Here is a 19870-nt window from a genome sequence, read left to right as displayed (position 1 = left end):
AGCTAACTTGTTTTATTGAAGGAGAACTCAATGACCCATTTCAATTACATGTATTGATTGGGACTATAGGACAGTAACTAAAGGTCTCAGTTTACATTACTAAATCAAGAGAGTCGTCGGTTGCAGAACTTTAGGTAGCACAGTGGAAGAGATTAAAATCGGTACATGCTGTAAGAAACCCACATTAATTGAACAAGCTGGGGGAATATACTAGAGCCTTTTCAAACTGTATTTCATGATTCTTAATTATACGTAGACCATGAACTCCATTTACACTTTAAAGCTGTGGACAGCTTTTCTGAAGCCTAGACACTAAAGCATTTGTCTGGGTCCTATCCTTGGAACCCATGGTAGGCCAATTAGTCAACTGCTTTTAACTCTTCCATTTTTAGTATTTTCAGAATACATATGACTCAGACACCAACATTAACTAACAGCTCCTGTTCCCTATCAATTAAATTACAGTCATAGGATAACATCTTTGTAAAATAAAACAAAAAAATCTTTTGAGTTTGAATTCAAATGTCAATAGTTTTTATTGTTTTTCTTTCCTTTTTTTTTAAAAAAAAAACTTGCATCAATATAAGCTAAGATGTAAGGCATCATGGCTGAGGCAAAAGTAGTATTCTGGGAGCAACTATCTTGGGAGAACAGTCAACAGAAGACAGCTGAATATGGTACATCTTAAGGCCTGGCAGGAAGACTTGCCAGAATTATAGTATGTAACCAGTTACTAATAAGATTTATTTTTCCTTTAATAATTCTTATTGAACTGGTTGACTCAATCTCCAGCAGCAGTGCACATATTTAATTTAATTTTAATCAATGGAAGTATGTCTGTTATACCAATACATAATCATGTCCTGAAGCCATTTTGGTTTGTACCAGATAAACCTTATCCATCTAGAAAGTGAATTTACCAGTGCCATTACAAATTCTTCTCCACAGGAAAAAGGTTCCCTGGAAATGGAACCATGATTTAATATTTTACCGAGTTTTAAAAGAAACATTAATTTCAATACAAGTTGGACTACTTTGTACAAAAATGAAAAAGTTGTCAGTTTTGGGGTTTTTTTTTTGCTGATCTATTCAAGTTTGTTTCTTTCTTCCTGTCCTTTTGAAGATAATTTCTAAATTAACTGAGTAAATCAAATCAGTCCAAATTTATTCTGGCACAATCCAAACAAGTGCCTCATCTCCTATGTTTATGAATGAGCAGCTCTGTTACACAAGTTAAGAATCACACTGAGACTTGCTGCCACAGTATCTGTGAAAAAGGTACAGTCTCTTACGTGTGGATGCATTTTGTTTCCGATGGCTAACAGAAATGCTCAGTGCTCTATACAAGTCTGTTCTTTTCTGCCTCTTACCTCTCTGCTTAGTGGAAGACCAAAACAGAAGCAAAGCAACAGACACTTTTAGATAAACCCAAGAAAAGTATTCCGCCAGGTTATTACAGATTTGTACAGAACTAAATTAAAAGTAGGTACGTGGAAAAATAAGCATAGTAATATACCAGAACTCTCTTTTTTTATACTTATTGACTACGCATATGTGTTTGTGTGTATATATACGCACAGGCATATGTATACACACATGTATGTATATATGTATACACACACAGGTGAGACAAATTTCTGAAAGAGCGTAGAAGGTATGTTTGCCAAATATTTTAAAAAAGTTTTGTTCCTGTCCCAAGATTAGAGATTTTTACAACTTGTTTATAATGCTTTTCTCATGGTGGACCTCCTTTAATCTGCATTTACTCATTAATGTTTAAAAGTCCTTTTCATTGTTAATATTATATATATAATTTGGCAAGCACCAAATCATGTTTAGAATGCACCAGGCTTAAGTCAGGAGATTGTTTAGAATGTAGGATATTTCGTAAGAGATATAATGCCAGCTTGTTTTTAACACTGTTCTAGTGCAAGATGAATGTGTTCCCCGTGGGTTTATTCTGTCATTACCTTAAGGTCAGCTTTCCTTTGAGCTATTTTTTTCAAATGACTTCTCAAATTTGTAATTTTGTTCCCATGAGTAACCTCCCTCATGATCACTGTTCACATACAAAGGAACGTAGTGCACTCATACCTGTACAGAAATTAATCTGAAGATTTCACATGCATTTTTGGACATATGCTTTTTGATGAGCTGTCTTAAGGTTTTTTCCCCTCTTATTTTAATAATCAACCAGAGTATTTCTGTTTCTGTCAATGACTTCTTTAATCTACTTAATAGGCATTTATAATTGACTGTCCCATTGCCCCTATTTTTTCTGTTTGTTTTCAATCAATGTAGTTAAACATTCATTTACATGTTTTTTTCCCCCTCTAGGCAAGTAATCTTAAAATTACTTAAATACTTGTCTGTTGCTTCACCTCCCTATTTCATCTCTTTCATAGTTCAGCTTCTCCTTTATCTTTCTTTCATTTTGCTATATGAATGAATTTGTCATCCAAGCCAACTGTACTATGCAATATGTACATCTTGTACTACTACAGCCTCTGTTTTCCATTTTTCCTGTCCCTCCTCTAATCTAAGCAAAGAATGCAGAATCTTAAATGTTTTTATGCATTAACCTCACGAGAAACAAGCCACAAGTAGTCAAGTACAAATTGAATTATCAACTATTCAGACATGTTGATTTTCTGTGTTGCTAAGCTGTAGCAAGCAGTTTGCTATTGAACTTGTTAGAACTAGAAACCATTTTATCAAGACAATCTTACCCACTTTGATCACATCTTGATGAGGCATTTCACCAACTTCTAATAAAAATTTAACATGGCATTTATCCAGTTTGCATTAAAGCCACATTTAGCACCATCTCCAACAAGCCTAGCACAGTGTACGCTACAAAGACTAAAATCTGGATCCTTTCTGGAGACATGCTTTAGCCATTGGATCTCAATCACAATGAGCAGTGGACAGTGATCTATGTGGATAAAGTTATATCCACATAAAGTTCCTGACTAATTAGGATGGAAAGTTATGCCCCAGTAAAGGCACAGTCTGTGATGTGCTCCAACAACGTGCTATGCCTTCCTTCCACACGTTCAGCACAGGAAGGCAGCGCTTGGGCTAACTGGCAAAGTTAGACTCGTTTCCTGACTCAAAATCTTCCTGCTATGGAAGCCACTTGTGAATGTGCATCCCTTCAAAGCAAAGAACAGACTGCCAACATCTTAAATAAAAATTGCAAAACATCACCTTTTGCCTTCACCCATGCCCAAGGTTAGTAGTTACTGCAGAGTCTCCATCAAGAGCAGCGACGAATACGTAACTGTTCAAGTCTGTCCTCATTCTGTGAAATTATAACTTGTTACAACACAACCTAGGCCAGTAAAACTCCAAGAAAATATTTTCTGTCCGCACAGGCAAGATATACTGCTAACAGCTGTTTGATCAGGTTGCACCACGACTGGGCAGTACTTTTTAATACAATCTGATCAAACTGGAATGTTTCAACATCTTCCCATCCTATTAAGCATCTACTCTGGCCAAAGAACATGAAAGACTTGAGATTGCTACCCAAGAAGCACAGAAACAAATCAGGAGCATCTCTCTAAAGCACTGCTACTGGAAGCTAAAGCTAGGCTTGCGTTCCAGGGCCCATTATCTTGGCCAACCCATTAATTGCCAAGAGTTCTGGATCGGTGAAGCCTGAGTTTCAGACGTGTCCATTAGGCTGTGGCCTACAAATAGCTGAAGAGCTGGCACACTGCACTAATTTTCCTTCAATTGCTGACTAGGACTGAATCTAACATGACTAATACAAAATTCCTTTATTCATCATCTAGAATATCCTTGTCGGACTTATGCAATTCCAACAATATTAAAGACCACTACAGATTTCTGTGTGTTGGCTTTGCACAACAAGTGATGCCAGAACTAATTTTTTCTCTAAAATACTAAACCTCTGCCATAAAATTAAGCTATGCTTTCTGTGCAAATAATTTCTATGGCTTAGAAGTTTACAGCTCAGTATCTTTTAAAAATGTACACAACCTTATTTAGTAGTGATATACACCTAGTCAAGTAATTAAGACAAGGCCCATAAATTTATAGTGTAATTTGCAGATAATCAACCTGTCTTTTTCTAAAATCCATTACCAGATCTCTGTATTATATAGCTACTTTAACTCACACATTCACTGCCCCTAGTTTTAAAGCAAGTCTGTGGTAATCACCTGCTTATCACATCACTGAACTGACAATTTTCAGATCAAGGATCCCAGACGACTAATTTCAGACTGCTTACACTTCCAGCAGAAATGCTGTAACAGAATGTAACTTGAAGAATGATTCCTGCAATTCCTTGATGATATAATTGCCTACTAAATCTGATATTAAGTAAATACATTATTTCAATACAGTTGTTATCCATCATAAGACACTAAACTATTGAAAGGCCCACCCAAAACTAGAGAACATCGCTGTCTGGAAAACATGCCTGGTGTAACTGTCATCTTGAAACGTTTCACAGGAAGCTGGTTTTGTTCAGGTAGTGTTGATTTAAAGGTTATCCAGTCAGAGAGGCACAAAATGAGAACTCATTTTAAAATTTCTCTCTCTCACTGAAGCTTGCAAAGTGCATCAGCAATTAACAATTCCTATCACTTCTCTCAATTCGCCATGTGAAAAGGCTCAGAACTCGTCTTACAAATTGCTCTTTTGAAGATCAAAGGGAAGCCGAATTTGTCTGTGTGTGCTCTGGATGAGTTTGTAATTCACTGGAACTTTCAGAGGAGGCTCGGCAGCATGCTCATTTGACAGCCCCAGGGTACAGGATTCAGGGGAGCTCGGTGACTCTTCCCTTCTGAGTTCCTTCCTTGCCTTTAATTGGCACCTCATTAGAAATTAATGAAAATGACATCCTCTGTTCTTCCTGCTCCAGGCATAGAATGCTACAAAAAGGCCCATCACAATTCATAACACATTCAATTTATATAGCAATGGCTCTTAAGCATTATTTATGAGATGTGAATTTCTTGTCAGCATTTAATAACTTGTACAGAGTGGAAGTGGAATGAAGAAACATTTTGAGAGTACGCATGTATGTGTGTATGAAAATAAACAAATCTTTCTAGAGCTGAAAAATGTTGCCTTTCAATTTGAAGAACCCTTACTGGAACTCCCTTCTCAGTAGAGAATTGTTTTTCTTCATGGCAAAGCCCTGCAGCACTGTCAAATCTGTCTAAAATGCCACGTAGTGTCAAGGGAACGAGCTCAGCAGCATCACCTCTCTCTGGACAGGTCTTACAGGAGGCAGTAGAGTCAGTGCAGCAGTTTCCCAAAGACCTCCGAATTTGCTGTGAAGAAGCAGCCCACTCACTCTGTCCCCTTTTAAGAAGGTTGTGCCCTGTTGGGCAAGGATTAATATCCATAGGTATATTAAAACGTTGCCCAGTATGTATAGATTTTTCTTTCCACTCTGTCTCACTACAAATCTCACTGGAAGAGTCACCAGAATGCATCAGCAAAAGAGATGATTTCCAGTACTTTTAACATTAGGACAAAAAGATGTGTAACAGCAAACAATAAAATTGCTGCTCTGTGGAGTCTTAAAGAGTTAATTTAGACTTTAACAACAGTGTTTCAGACACAGCCTTGGAACAACATAATATTTATGTGGTTAATCCTTTTTCCTTACATCCAAGCAAACACACACAGTTGTCCTTCTAAAAATCGTGTCTACCTTTTTATTGATTCTATCTATCAGAATTTCTTTTAATGTTTAAAGTAGTTTTTTTCCAGATTTTTCCCATTTCTTCAGTTAAGGATTAAGATGCCAAGAATTTAATAACAGTGATGCAAAGTCCAGATCAAACAATGTTCTACCTTGACCATTACTTTTGAAGACTACACGTGCATATTTTACACCAGTTGATTATATTTCCAACACTTCCAGTTAAACAGGCACCATTAGCTGTGATCACATTATGACTAAACAGATAACCTGATCACGTATGGATTGATAAAACATTTTAAGTGAATGAGAATTTTAATATCTTTATTCTGTCCCATTTTCCATCACCCCTTCCCCAGAGTTTTTGATCTGGCTTGTCATTCATGACCTAAAGCAACGTAACTTTACAGATATTAGGGCAAAGTTCATGCAAATGGTTTCTAAGGCAGCTTCTTTAAAAAATGACAAAAGCTACATGCTGGTAAGTGTTGGTAAAACAGTTTAGGTGATGTGAAGCTGAGATGATCTGTGTTGCTCAGTGGTAGGGTTCTGTTTGCTTCTTATTAATATTACTATTAAAGTTAAGTAGTGCAGGGTAGACCTACTTCACATCACAAGAGCATTTCATTATAGATAACACATGTACTGAATACAGTATTCATGAAACATGATAGCTGCACAGATAAACCAAAAATCTCCAGTCTTTTCAGCTGTGTTGTAAACATGGAAATGGACTCCTGCCTCCCATTTCTCATTAAATGTGTGGAATATAAATGTTTGTTATACATCCTTTAAACTATACTGGATGTAATATGTAATGTAGAAATGTAAATTTTCATTTCCTCACTTATTGCTGAGAAACTCAGAATTTTTTGTTTCATATTCATGTTTTATTAACACATTTTATGAACTTTAACAGAAGTATTTCCATAAAGCTGTATATATCCAGTAGAAACAATTTAAAGAATAATTCCTGTGACATTTATATTGCCACAATGTTGAATTATGGAACTACTTCAAGAAAATTTGAGGGGAACCAACTAGATGTATGTGTCATCCAGTTTCTGGAGAGAAAAAAAAAAAGGCCAGTAATTTTAAAAACATTCCTAATCAATGCAAGGACTTTTCGAAAGTTGCTTTCAACTTCATTGCTCTTACATAGCTCCAATTTTGCAGAACGCAGGAAACATTAACGATATAATCGCTAAGTTGTCTTTTCTCCAATTCTCCCCAAACTTGTAAAACACTCTTGCTCACAGTATTAGGGAGGACTCTTCTATTTCAGTCAAGTACCTGCGAGCAGCCTCAGTCATTTCATATGTGACCGCAGCAGACCAAGAGCAGAAACTCCTGCCTCTACCATGCTGAGCAGAAAGAGCCATACCAAACTCTGTCATTGACAGTGCTGAATTTTTTCAGTTTGATGAAAATCTTACTGGATACTTCAAAGTATCCAGACACATGATTTCCATAAAAAGAATTTCAACATTAAAGCTTTTGATTTCATGTTTGGTGGCTTAATAGGTAACGCATGTTAGTTCTGTGGCAGTGCTCCAATACCTGAAACAAAGCCTGTCTCATGTCCAAAAGAGCACAACACAACAGTAACCTCTAAAGGCTGAAGACAGATAGACACTGAAGAAAAGGACAAAGGATAACATGGAATCCTTGCAGCTTTCTATCGCTTTTATTCACTTGATATTAGGTATTCAATATAGAATTCATTAACTGGGTCTCTCTCATCAGCTTAGCCAATCCTTTCTCTCCCCACTGCTGCTTAAAAGGACACGTCTTCTATCCAGAAGACATTTTAATACAATGTTCTAGATTTCACAGGTGCATGTGAATTGCACCTATCATCTATGCAAATCCTTTGGAAATTATCCCCCTGCTGAGACACAATAAAGTAACTAAACTTCTCCAGATATATCAATACAAGCATGGTCAGAGAGCGCAAGAGTAAGCTTTCAATACATGATTATACAAAAATATAATTAGCAGGTAAAACTACCATGTGCATTAGCACTGGGTCTGATGAGCACATTTAAATCAGTTATGAGCACAATTGTTCCATGAAGGAGAGACCATCTCCTCTGGAATCTACTCACATTAATTATTATTTCAGAAAGATTATTTGCATGTAATATGAAACCCCAAGTTAGCTGTCTGCATGAGATTATCATCCTCAATTCAATTAGCTGAACAGTGCCATCAGCTTCGGAAGCGCCAGGTTGGATGATTTTAAGCCTATGGTGAACCACAAGTCTTCCCCCCAAAAGCTGTGAGAATGGAAACATTTTCAGTGAGAAGTTGTTTTGGTTTTAACTTTTTAATAATAATGTAATTATAAAATGCAGAATGTAGATGCTGACCTATGTTCCTTTAAGCTCTGTAAAAACCTTGTCATCTTTGCATATTTACTGATGTGCTTTGTGTTTCTTCTCCTGTCAAGTGGGTATGACACTCTCCCGCCTTACAGGGACTTCTGAAGCTAAATTCATTAACATCTGAGATCTCTTGAGACAAGGCAGTACATCAAGGCCAAAGTTTTAAAGGAGAAATTAGACAGGAACTAATTATAACTTTTTGCTACCAGTGGAAGCTATAGCTTCTGTTTAAAGTATCTTTGAAAGATAGAAAACACAAGTGTTCTCTGTATTTCCACCTTTGATGTGGATCCCAGCATGGCTGTGTTAGAAAGCCGGACACTACTGACAAATGGTACTCACCACAGCGACATGATCCCAGTTCCTGCTGTACTAGCTCCAGTTTTGCTTGGCACTGGTAGCATCGGCGTCTACTCTTCTGTTTGGATCGACTGGTTTCTTCAGGCCTGTCATTACTGTCATCCAGTAGCCGTGGCCGTTTCACAGGAGAAGCCTCACTCTCCGACTGTGAATCTGTTGTATTCACAATAAATATTTTGGGAAATATATTAGAACTTCCTTGCTGAGGCATCCCTTTGGGCAGATTGAAGGTATATTGCTTTCAGCTGGGGTCACCACCAAGCAGTGTGATACTTCCCATTCTATTGCATAGACACGTTTTCTTGACAATCAAAATGTGCATCAAGTAAAGGACAAATTAGCTTTGTTCCCTGTAAGAACCCCTCCTGCTGGCAATACTGAATAGAAAACAAACTGATTAGCTTCTTTCCAGCCATGGCTGGGTCATAGACAGATCCTCGTAGAGTACACAGCATCCCAAACAACTGCAGGCTTCATCTGACATCTCATTTAGTTTCTCCTGTGCACCTCCTTCCTTCTCCCTGCACAAACTGAGGTAGGCTGCTGATGAAAAACAACCAGATGCAGGTTCGACCTATTTCTTCCCCAGGCAGGAGGGACATTTTAAGGCACAGCATGTAAACTCTATCTCCCATGACTGAAGGTGGTACATGAGAGCACCATACCATGCTTCCCTCTCATTCCACGTGGACAGCAATTTAAATTTAAATTAATATACACCAACAATACAAACCCAAAGAAAATAACCCCAACCTGTACATGCATGCTATAAATTCAAAGCGCTCAGCCATTTTTAAAGAATTAGTCAGAATACTGTTTGCATTAATAACCTCATAAATTTCAGCTTCTAAGAAAATAGTGTGTGGAAAACCCAAAGAAGTTGGAAGTCAAGGAAAGTGTTACTTCAGGTAGTCTATCTAGTGCAAGATGGTGATCAAGGGGAAAAAAAATTAGTTCAGTTAAATCCACTTTGAAAGGACATTCATCCAACAAACAACAAGATCTTTTTGGCAGGATGGTAGTCTAGTGAACATGTTTTTACCTTTAAGTTTCCATTGCATGGTGTTCTGTGCTTATGGAAAACATGTCTACTTTGTGTTAGTTGTCCTGGATTAGCTGGGAAAAGATTGTCCATATCCTTGTTATTTCAGTGATCTTATCTGATCCACTGCTCAATGTCATGCCTTTCCTTGACCAAATATCAAATGAAGTCAGACTAGGAATACCTGCTAGCTTCTCCCTCCAGGGTATGCTCTATTAACTTTTCCTCACATGCGGCATATACTAACCCACCTTTCTTACTTGTGTTTCAGACCTTATCTCACAGTGTTTTTCCAGTTGTTGGACCCCAACATTACAGGCATTATGAATATACATCCTAGTTCACTTGGGTCTACTTTATTTCTGTCATACTGTTCCTAAGATATGCTGAAAATGTGCCTGGCTTTTCAATAAGTACAAAGTCCCCGCCAGCTCACATTTAATAGAAAAGTGAGCTGCTTTCTGCACAGTATACAGGTGATAAGTTTTTATTAAGCTGCAATAATTTTATCTGATGTGTGCCTCAATACAGCCTTCTTTTTGATCAATGTCATAGATTACCACTTACACCTTACAAAATACATCTGTTAGGCCTAAACCAACATTCAGTACGTAACATACTCCAGCTCTGCACGCCTGGCTGTGCAGGAGCCTTGACAAGGGAAAGAAAGGAGCGTGCAATGAATTAATACAGTTATGGAACAACTTATCCTGTCTTAAATTAAATCTCTGCAGAAGATGATCCAAGAGAAAGATCCTCTGAAGAGACTGCAGAGATCCCGACTCATACTCCAACAAGGCACCAAACAGTCCTATCACACAGACACTTGTTTTCAGAGTGCCTACAAGAGCCTTGAACGTACCAGGGTGCACCCTTCAACAGGCAGCTTGCGTGCTGTAACCTGGTTGATTCAGGGTTCAGCAGAAATCTGTTCCAGCCTACCCTGTTGTCAAAGATGGGGAAATACACCATTTGTACTTTATTCATTACTCAGAGAAACAGATGCACTGCTATTTTGAAACAGCTACCTCCCACACATCTTTGCTGCTGGAAACGTAAGCCATTCTGGTACTTCTCAGAAGTGAATTTGGGATTCTGAATTGAGCCAGTGGAAACCACAGAGGTCTGCTTACAACAAAGTCCAATTAATGGATTCATGTGCATGAGTCAACCAGTGTCTAATCACTTAATGAAGCCATGTGCCTTAATGAGAAAAATAGCTACTCCAAGTCAGGCTAGTAGTCCTATAATTAAAATATTTAATTATACATTTCCTGTTAATTGGTAATGACTAATTGAATATTAACATCAGTTGGTTAATATGACAGAAATGAAAATTTAGGTATCTCATTTTTTAAAATGCGTATCTTTTTCCCATAAATTAAACAGTGTTAACACTTAGCCGGACTCTCAGGGACAGCACCAGCTATCCGATCACGGACAGCACAGCGCCTTGAACATGCGAGCACAAGCTAACACTCATTACAAACCAGAGCAACAGTACACGTGCTTACATCTTCTCATGGGCAAGTACAAAGAGTGAGGAGAAAGCACAGATTAGAGATCAGAACTTGTAGATTAAGTCCTGCATTTCTTCCAGATCACGTTACCTTCCACAGTACTGACGCAAGCAATACAGGACGCAACATACACCTTCCAGCACCTGGAATCTTGCAACATGAAGCTTCAGAGACCTGATAGCAAAAGGAAATTGCTGTGTGTAGCTTTCCTACTTGGATTGCAGAAAAAAAACAACCCCTGGGAACAGAGTGAAGTGCCACAACTAAAGAGTAAATCAAAAATGGCTACGGAGAAGAGGATTCTTTTGCCAGTGACTGACAGTGGTTTTCCTTAGAAGGACGGTTCGTGCAGCAAGAATTACTTCTTGCTTTGCTTTTAAGAAACATTTTCCACGCTAGACTTGCATTTTCACATTACACCTAAACTAACAAATACTCAGTCTGAAGAAAAAAAAAAAAGCACTTTCCTCTGACCTGTAGATGTCAAAATTCATAAAACTTTTCTATAAAAATGAAGAGAAATAGAGATAAGACATTCCCAAAATTGCACAAAAGAAATTGCTCAGCAGAGTAACTGCAATCTCCCATCGCAATTTTAATTTGGAGTTAAGAAATAAGGATTCTTCTAATCTTTATCTGATGATGGAGATTCTTCTAATTGTAGTGACTACTAAGCTCCCACTTGAAATGAGAGAATGAAGTAATTCAGCAGAGCAAGATTGAAATTGGAGGCTTGTCTGGAAACAACAAGCAGTGTTCTTAAAAATTCTCTTACGTCTTGGACAGAAACTCACATTTGTTCCTTACTGTCACTGTTCTCATTTTCATTACTCATGTTCTCCCCTTGAAATTTTCCAAATGGTGTTACAACTGTCAGAGCCGAATCCCACTCTCTTGCTCTCTTGCCATGGAGGAGCTGGCAGGCAGCACGCACATGACTTCACTAAAAATCCTGACGGCTCATTCATGGCATTTTGGGGAGAGGGTGGGAAGCTCCAAGCCCAGCAGAGACGTGGGCTGAGAAAATGTAACAGGGAAGGAGGAATGAAGGAAGAGACAGGAAAGTGCTAAGAGAAAGAAGAGATCCCCCCTGCTGCTGCTTGCTTCAAGAAAGAGATGAATCTGTTTAATCTCTGGTTTGATGACAGCTTTTGAGGCACTCAGGGGTTTTTTTTCTTTTCATAAAGAACCCATCACACTGACAGACCGACATTTATGATTTCAGCTGCCTGTGCAAACACCAGTAAGAGCAATAATTAATGAACCCTCAAACATCACTGCCATCTTCTCTTGAAACTATTTTAAGAGGAGCTTGAGCTGTTAAAACCTCTGCCCATGAAGAAACTTGCATGGTCACAGACAATAACTACATAACAGGGATTAACTAAAGTTTGAGCAACATCTTCTTGCCAGTTTCTAGGGGTTTGGATTTTTTCCTTCATTATTCCATTTTTAGATGAGGGATTGCTTAATTCCCTGGCATGTTGACTATGCATTAGAAATTTCATCTAGAGGAAACTGCCTCTTTACAAATCTTTCCTACCACATTCATCATTTCAAATCATCTCCTCTACTTCAAATGAACCTAAAATTAACACAGTTGTTCCAAACCCCATTTGCTTATTGACTATTAATAAAGAGACAGAAATTCAAGATTAACATCTTATGAGCCAAGTTTGACGACTGTGACCACCTCAGTTCCTCCCTGTTGCTGTACAATGCTGTGGAAACAGTTATTTTGAAACTCCGATATGAACATTGATATGAACATCTCATACTCTCACACAACCAAGACTGCATCTCAAAGCTGTGTCAGAAACTTAAGCATGCACCTCTTTGGAAGCACTCCTGCTCATAAGAAATCCATTTATTTTGTGAATTCACCTCAGTTTTTCTCAAAACACTACAGACAGATCTCAAAAATTCTTCCATAAACCCTTCGGTAACATTTAACCACACAATCTGTTTCCTAGTATCATCACAGTACCCTTAGCATCGCCATTTCACTGATTTATTCCCCCCACCCCCCCCCCCGAGTTTAAAAGCAATTGCACTGAAACTCCTTGTCCCTAAACCCTGTGGAGTGGAGAGACTGTATAGGAGCAGCCCCTGTGGAACTCAAGTCCTGTCAGACCCTTCTTTGCCCCAGGAGGCTCCCTGTGAAATCATTCTGGAGGCTAGAAATAACCCCCAGAAGCTGCATTACAAAAGTTATTCTTTCTACATCAGTTACCAAAACCATTCACCAGTAGTTGTTTCCTGCCCTAATGAGTAAAAACAACAACAAACCCCAATGACTTTTAGCCTAGCTGTTTGCGATACATAATGGAAAGAGTTGCTGCAAGACGTTTCAAATGTGAAACATCACTGATGTGCTTCAGTTTCTGCCAGTAAAACTCTCTGTCCCTCTTTGCAATAGAGATTAAGGAAAAGGCCTCCGTTACAGACAGTGACTTAAAATGTTTGGGTTTTTTTAATGAACACTAAAAACAGTGGGAATAAAAAGAAATTTAGCATATATATTGCTTTGAGAGTAAGCATTGTTTTTGAGCTCAACAACGGCATGGCTTAATTTCCCCGAAATGAGAGCTGGCACACGTGATGCACACGTTGCAAGGAAAGAAGAGGAGAATCACACTCGTGCAGTACCAAGCACTTAGCTAGCACAGTGAGAACAGGCCTTTGTACAAGACAAAGATGCCCACCCCAGAGCGTCACAAGACTTGCGCACGTGGCTGGCTGCCAGCATGTCTTACAGCGCACAAGTACAGCACTAGGCTTAAGCAAACATGCTGCGTCTAACACAGCACAGGGCTGTGGCTGAGCAACCACAACTACGCAGCCTGGGGGCTCCAGCTGACTTGCCTCCGGAGGACCTGAAACACAGGCGAGGCAAGGTGGGTCCCCCAGCCACCCCCAGAAAGGCTCCTGGCCTGATGTGGAGGGGAGGTTACTTCAATAGGGACACTGCTGTGTGTCCTGTCACACACATACTCTCTCAGAGTACTAAGCTGCCCACTTTCACAAAACCTGCATGTGGGATTAGATTGTTCGAGACCTTGATACTTTTGTGAAATTTGATTACAATAATTCAAGAGATTTAGAAGGGATTGTGGGACAAACTATGGGGACATTATTTCCTCAGGAAACCAGGCAACTACTCTCCCCCACACCAGTGGTTTATGTGCATCAACCTAATTTGTGTTTCTTATCACCAAACTTCAAAACTGAACACTCTCTAGTTAAAATTTTAAATATGTGTGTGAATGAGTATTAATGCATGTATTACTGCTGGCATATGACTTCAGGAAAACAGAAAAATGTGGGAGCATAACCATGTAATTTTAGTGACATTCCACTTACACAGAAGAAAACGGTTTTTTTTACTGTAAGGGGGACCCAGCACTGGCAGAGGTTGCCCAGGGGGGTTGTGGAGGCTCCATCCTTGGAGGTGCTCGAAACCTGATGGGACACGGCCCTCAGCCTGCCCTAGGTGACCCTGCTCTGAGCAAGGAGGTTGGACCAGGCAGTCTCCAGGGCCCCTTCCACACTCAGCCATTCTGTAATGCTGAGATTCATGGATGGGAAAACAACAACAACAAAAAAAAATTTATATACTAATTCCTTCCTACCTCTCACATTTTTTGTTTTCCTCTGAACCTGTATTGTTGGTACTATCATCTGTCAAAAAAGGAAGCATACTGTACTGCTGTGTAACTTAATGAGGCTATTAACTACCATCTCTAATGAAACGGAAGAGACTAATCTAGTGCCAGTAGCCCAGATGAATGAAATGCGTGTTGAAAATTGTATGACAAATAGTGAGCTACGTAGGCTACTGCATGCATTTTCGCTACATTTTAATTAGAAAAAGTGTGAAAATGCCTATTATCCTTTCTTGTCAATAAATTGCATAATTGCTAAATTAGGTGAAAAGCTAATTAGTTTTCATCTCATATTTAGGTTCCTAAACTACATCTGGTTTATAGTTAAATTCTTGCGTTACTCCCCCCTATACTCTCTGATGTCAGCGTGTCTTTAGTGAATGGAAATGTTCATTTATTTCTCATTTTTACTTATATACCCAATTGATTCAAACAAGTACATATTTAAATTTATTCAGGCACCTGTACTATACAGTTCCTTTGATGGATTAACTTAGGGCATTTCAATTAGTCGAAACATTTCCTAAGGCAATGGCCACCCCTATTGCTACTGACTGAAAGAAGGACCTTGTTTACTTAGAAGACCAGGTGAATAGGTGTAATTCCTTTCCCAAATTACACCCACGGGCCAAGTCTGTAAACCTCCGGAGCCCACGACGACGGATGAGTTTGTGGAGAGCGCACAGGTTGGACAGTCCCGTTGAGTGCTGGGCCCGCTGCTCACTGCCCATCGCTGGCTATGAGGGGAAACACCTGAAGACCATGTTTAAGACAACAAAATCATACACAGATAGTGACTGCTAGTGTGTGCAGGCACGAGACTGAATTCCTGTTGTCTTGATTTCTGGGGCAATTTATGCAGTGCAGAAGCTTGATACTATTCTAAGGATGTTAAGGGAAGTTGGTTTGGGTGGTTGGGTTTTTTTAAGTAGCTGGCAAACAGCATCTCAAGCCCTTCATATATTCAGACTATTCTAAAGAACGAACCTTCAAAAGGCCAGAAGAGAAAAAAAGGCTGCAATGCTAAACTAACTAGTTTTCAAAAAAATATTTTACAGTTGTCAATTTGAACTTATTTTCTCATTATTAAATTGTGTATTTTAGCAGCATAGGGTTAGGAAAGGGACAAAGGCAGATTCTGGTGACAGTTGAAGAACAAATGATATCGTAAGTGGCCTGAATAATCAGAACAGGATTATTAAGTAAGGGAATAATGCACAAATACACATAGCCAAACAGAAGAACAGAAACATAAGAAGGAAGAAAAAAGCTGTAACACAGGAACATACATGATGAAAAAGTTATGAAGGCAAATCACGAACATCCTGGCCATTCCACAGCACCTGAAGACTACTTACTAGCATTCAAATATGTATATTTACATTATGAATATGTATGCACAAACACATACAGATAAACTTACACTGGTTCTGACAAAACGGGAAATTCAAAAGCATTCAACAATATCATAGTTTTGTTTTTGCTGACTAATGAGAGCCCTCTTATGCTTTGTGAAATTCTCTAATATTGGATTAACAAGAATAGATAATACTATAAATATTGCATATTTGCTAGTCGGCTCAAGAATGCATAAATAAGCAGTGCTGCTCTGCTTCAAAATCCTAGTAGTATACTCCTCCTGATGTCCTCATCAATCAGATGGTATACAGCATTCAGGAAGGTAATTCTTCAAACTAATAGCCTAAAACCAGTTCTATATAGAAACTACTTGTTCTGTTATTTTTCATTCATACACTGAGTTTTTCATAGTGCACCTTCCCCCCCATTGGTGTAATGAGGGTTTTCCAAGGCTAACACACAGATTCAGAAGAGGAATTGTAAAGAACTCTTGCCTGCTAGCAGTGAAAAAATAGATATTTTCAATATTTATCTTTCAAAAAACTTATTTGTCATTAACTGCAGAACCTCAGTGATGCCATTAGCAATAGAAATCTTGCAATGAGAGACTACAATTCCAAGGACTAAAACTGATTAATATTAAGGAAAAAACCTAAGAGCTCTTGTATTTGGATAAAAATTTTACTGAATGCATTGAGAGGAGGTTCTGAAACATACAGCTAATTTATCTTCAAAACCCACTTGGTTATGAATCAGTTGTTTTAAATAAAGCTTAAAAATTACTTTATATTTTGATTGTCTTTCTTTTTCTAGCAATTTTTGTGCGGGAAAACCAAGCAGCCCTGGCATAGAAGACAATTTTTGTACACCCGATTGCCGTCTACAATACATCAAAAGTCAGGCTGCTTTACTGGGAAGTTCTTACTGTTTTGAAAGGAGATATTTGGGAAGCATCTACACTAACCGGAACCAAAGACCAGATCTACACAAAGGGAGATATAGGAAAGATCAATGAAACTCAGAGGATGCAACAGTACGTGCACTGTCTTGTATCTTACATCCAGCTCTTTTTCAATCTTCTATCCCAAGATGCTGGTCTCATTAGTTATTCCCTGAAGTTTACGTTACGGAAAATAATTTGGAACAGGAATACAAAAAAGATGCTGTTTAACATCTATGTTTAACATAAGAAAAAGGTGCTGTTTAACATATTTGTTGGCAACACGGGATCGAGTGCACCCTCAGCAAGTTTGCCGACGACACCAAGCTGTGCGGTGTGGTCAACACGCTGGAAGGAAGGGATGCCATCCAGAGGGACCTTGACAGGCTGGACAGGCGGGCCTGTGCAAACCCCATGAAGTTCAACAAGGCCAAGTGCAAGGTCCTGCACAGCTACAGGCTGGGTGGAGAATGGATTGAGAGCAGCCCTAAGGAGAAGGACTTGGGGGTGTTGGCGGACAAGCAGCTCAACATGAGCTGACCATGTGCGCTCGTAGCCCAGAAAGCAAACCATATCCTGGGCTGCATCAAAAGCAGCGTGACCAGCAGGTCGAGGGAGGTGATCCTGCCCCTCTACTCCACTCTTGTAAGACCCCACTTGGAGTACTGCATCCACCTCTGGGGGCCCCAACATAAGAAGGACATGGAGCTGTTGGAGCGAGTCCAGAGGAGGGCCACAAAGCTGATCAGAGGGTTGGAGCACCTCCCCTGTGCAGACAGGCTGAGAGAGTTGGCCTTGTTGAGCCTGTAGAAGAGAAGGCTCTGGTGAGACCTCATAGCAGCCTTCCAGTACCTGAAGGGGCCTACAGGAAAGCTGGAGAGGGACTGTTGACAAGGGCCTGGAGTGATAAGACAAGGGGTAATGGCTTTAAGCTGAAGGAGGGGTGATTTAGATATTAGGAAGAAATTCTTTACTGTGATGGTCACTAGGGTCACTCCAGGCCAGAGGCACTGGAACAGGTTGCCCAGAGAAGCTGTGGATGCCCCCTCCCTGGAAGTGTTCAAGGCCAGGCTGGATGGGGCTTTGGGCAACCTGGTCTAGTGGAGGGTGTCCCTGCAGGGGGATTGGAACTAGATGATCTTTAAGGTCCCTTCCAACCCAAACCATTCTATGTTGATATAAATTATCATATTCATCTACTTATCCTGCTCCCTAACAGCAATTTTATTTCTTAAGACCAGAAAGCCTTTCATGAATGGTGATTAATTAGAAAAAGGAGTTATTCCTAAGTAGGAATTACTAGCACATTCTATAAACATCTTCAAAACACTGTAGGTGTTTCTAATTCATCTACACAGCATGTGAAATAGGGCTTCCACAGTCACATTACGTTTTTTGTCCCTTTGGCCACTTCAACTATCTAGCTTTCTAGGCAAAGGAAAGGAACACCTGGGAACCAGTAAGTATGAAAGTTAATTTCAAAGAAATACCGGCTATGAAAAGGATGAGTTCCCATTCATCTCAGCTTAGTGTACTTTAACACAGGCAGATGCAAGTATTCCTGTCCTAATGTCATAAGATGATAGAAAAATAATCTATTTATTTTATCCTGGCTGTACTGAATAGACAAGGATAGGAGTCACTGTTTTCACATGCCCTCATGCCGCTGCACACCTTTTCATTTCCGAATGTTGCATTTTTTCCAGTACTCAGAAGAAAATTCTCTTCAGAAGTAAACAGCATGAGTGATTAATGTATGAACTATGAAGATGCTTGCAAAACTTCTCTTTAGATTAAAGCAAGTACAGGCTAAATTTCAAGGCATTTTTTTCCACTATGGTTTAGTAAAGAGATGATTTAAGATGTGTAGCACAGAAATGTGCTAGACACTCTGTGACAGATAAAAGATCAAGAAAGACTTTTTTCTGAATATTACCAATTACTGTGTGCTAACAAGCTCTTAAAAACCTTCCCAGGAACAGCTAAAGTTTTTATAACTCAGAGGCAGAGATCATCACAGCTATGGCTGACTTTTAACAAACTTTTTGATATATTGACCTCAAGCCCATCTCTTTGGATTCTCCAGCCACACTGGTTATAACACGTTTAGTCTAAAATGCATGGGATGCATTTAGTGTAAAAGATAGTCCAGGTGACCATATCCACTCTTCTTAATGAATGGGGGAGATTTTGTAAAGTTGAGCAAGGTGAGAGTGAAAATAAATCTTGCAATTGCAGCAAGTCCTCAAATTTGTTTAGAGATACGACTATTATGATCCTTACCATTAGGAGGATTTTAATCTACAGTAATCATAACACTTTGAGAAGGCTCTTAGATAACCAGTACTGGCAACTAATGCAAAGTATATCTGCAAAAAAGCAAGCTTGAGTATATGTGCTCCAGCACCTTTGAGCAGGAGAGGAATCCAATCTGTCCATCCAGATAGATATGGAAGCACAGAACAGATAACACAACACATCACAGAAATAGGCAATAAGATGAGATAGTAAAAACCCATCAACATACATCATCTGATCATGTTACAGTGTCATCTCCCAGCCTCTATTAGCTCTTGCTGCATCCGTGCAAGTCCCAGCCACTTTATCCTGTTTATAATTGCTGATGAGCAGTAATAAGGCCTCCATGCTTCAGCTCCTGTCCGTTCCACTTCAGCGCCCACCTATTAGGTTATAACTTTTATTTACAGCCTTGCTTGATGCGCTGTTCTATTAGTACAGCTGGAAACTGAGCAAGGCAGAAAAAAAAAGAAAAAAAAAAAAAAGAGCGTCCCTAATGGGCACTATTATTGCCAGGGCTGGGTGATATATTATGCTGCTCGAAGGCTGTTCTATCATCACTTTCCTGTCGGTGAGAGAGCTCCAAGAAGGTTGGATTTCTAACACAATG

The 19870-nt window shown here is 39.2% G+C and overlaps 1 protein-coding gene across 2 annotated transcripts in view; it reads right to left on the bottom strand.

Annotated features, from left to right (window-relative positions):
* Positions 1-19870, bottom strand: part of ZFAND3 (zinc finger AN1-type containing 3) — a 139583-nt gene that overhangs the window by 13603 nt on the left and 106110 nt on the right. For both annotated transcript variants that reach the window (XM_054819505.1, XM_054819506.1), the window contains one exon: positions 8419-8589. In XM_054819505.1, coding sequence (XP_054675480.1) covers positions 8419-8589 — 171 coding nt within the window. The remainder of the gene's footprint in view (positions 1-8418; positions 8590-19870) is intronic.

This window comes from Grus americana, chromosome 3 (assembly GCF_028858705.1).
Source record: "Grus americana isolate bGruAme1 chromosome 3, bGruAme1.mat, whole genome shotgun sequence".
Taxonomy (NCBI): Eukaryota; Metazoa; Chordata; class Aves; order Gruiformes; family Gruidae; genus Grus; species Grus americana.
Note: the sequence above shows the minus strand (reverse complement) of the source record. Positions and strands in the feature narration are given on the sequence as shown.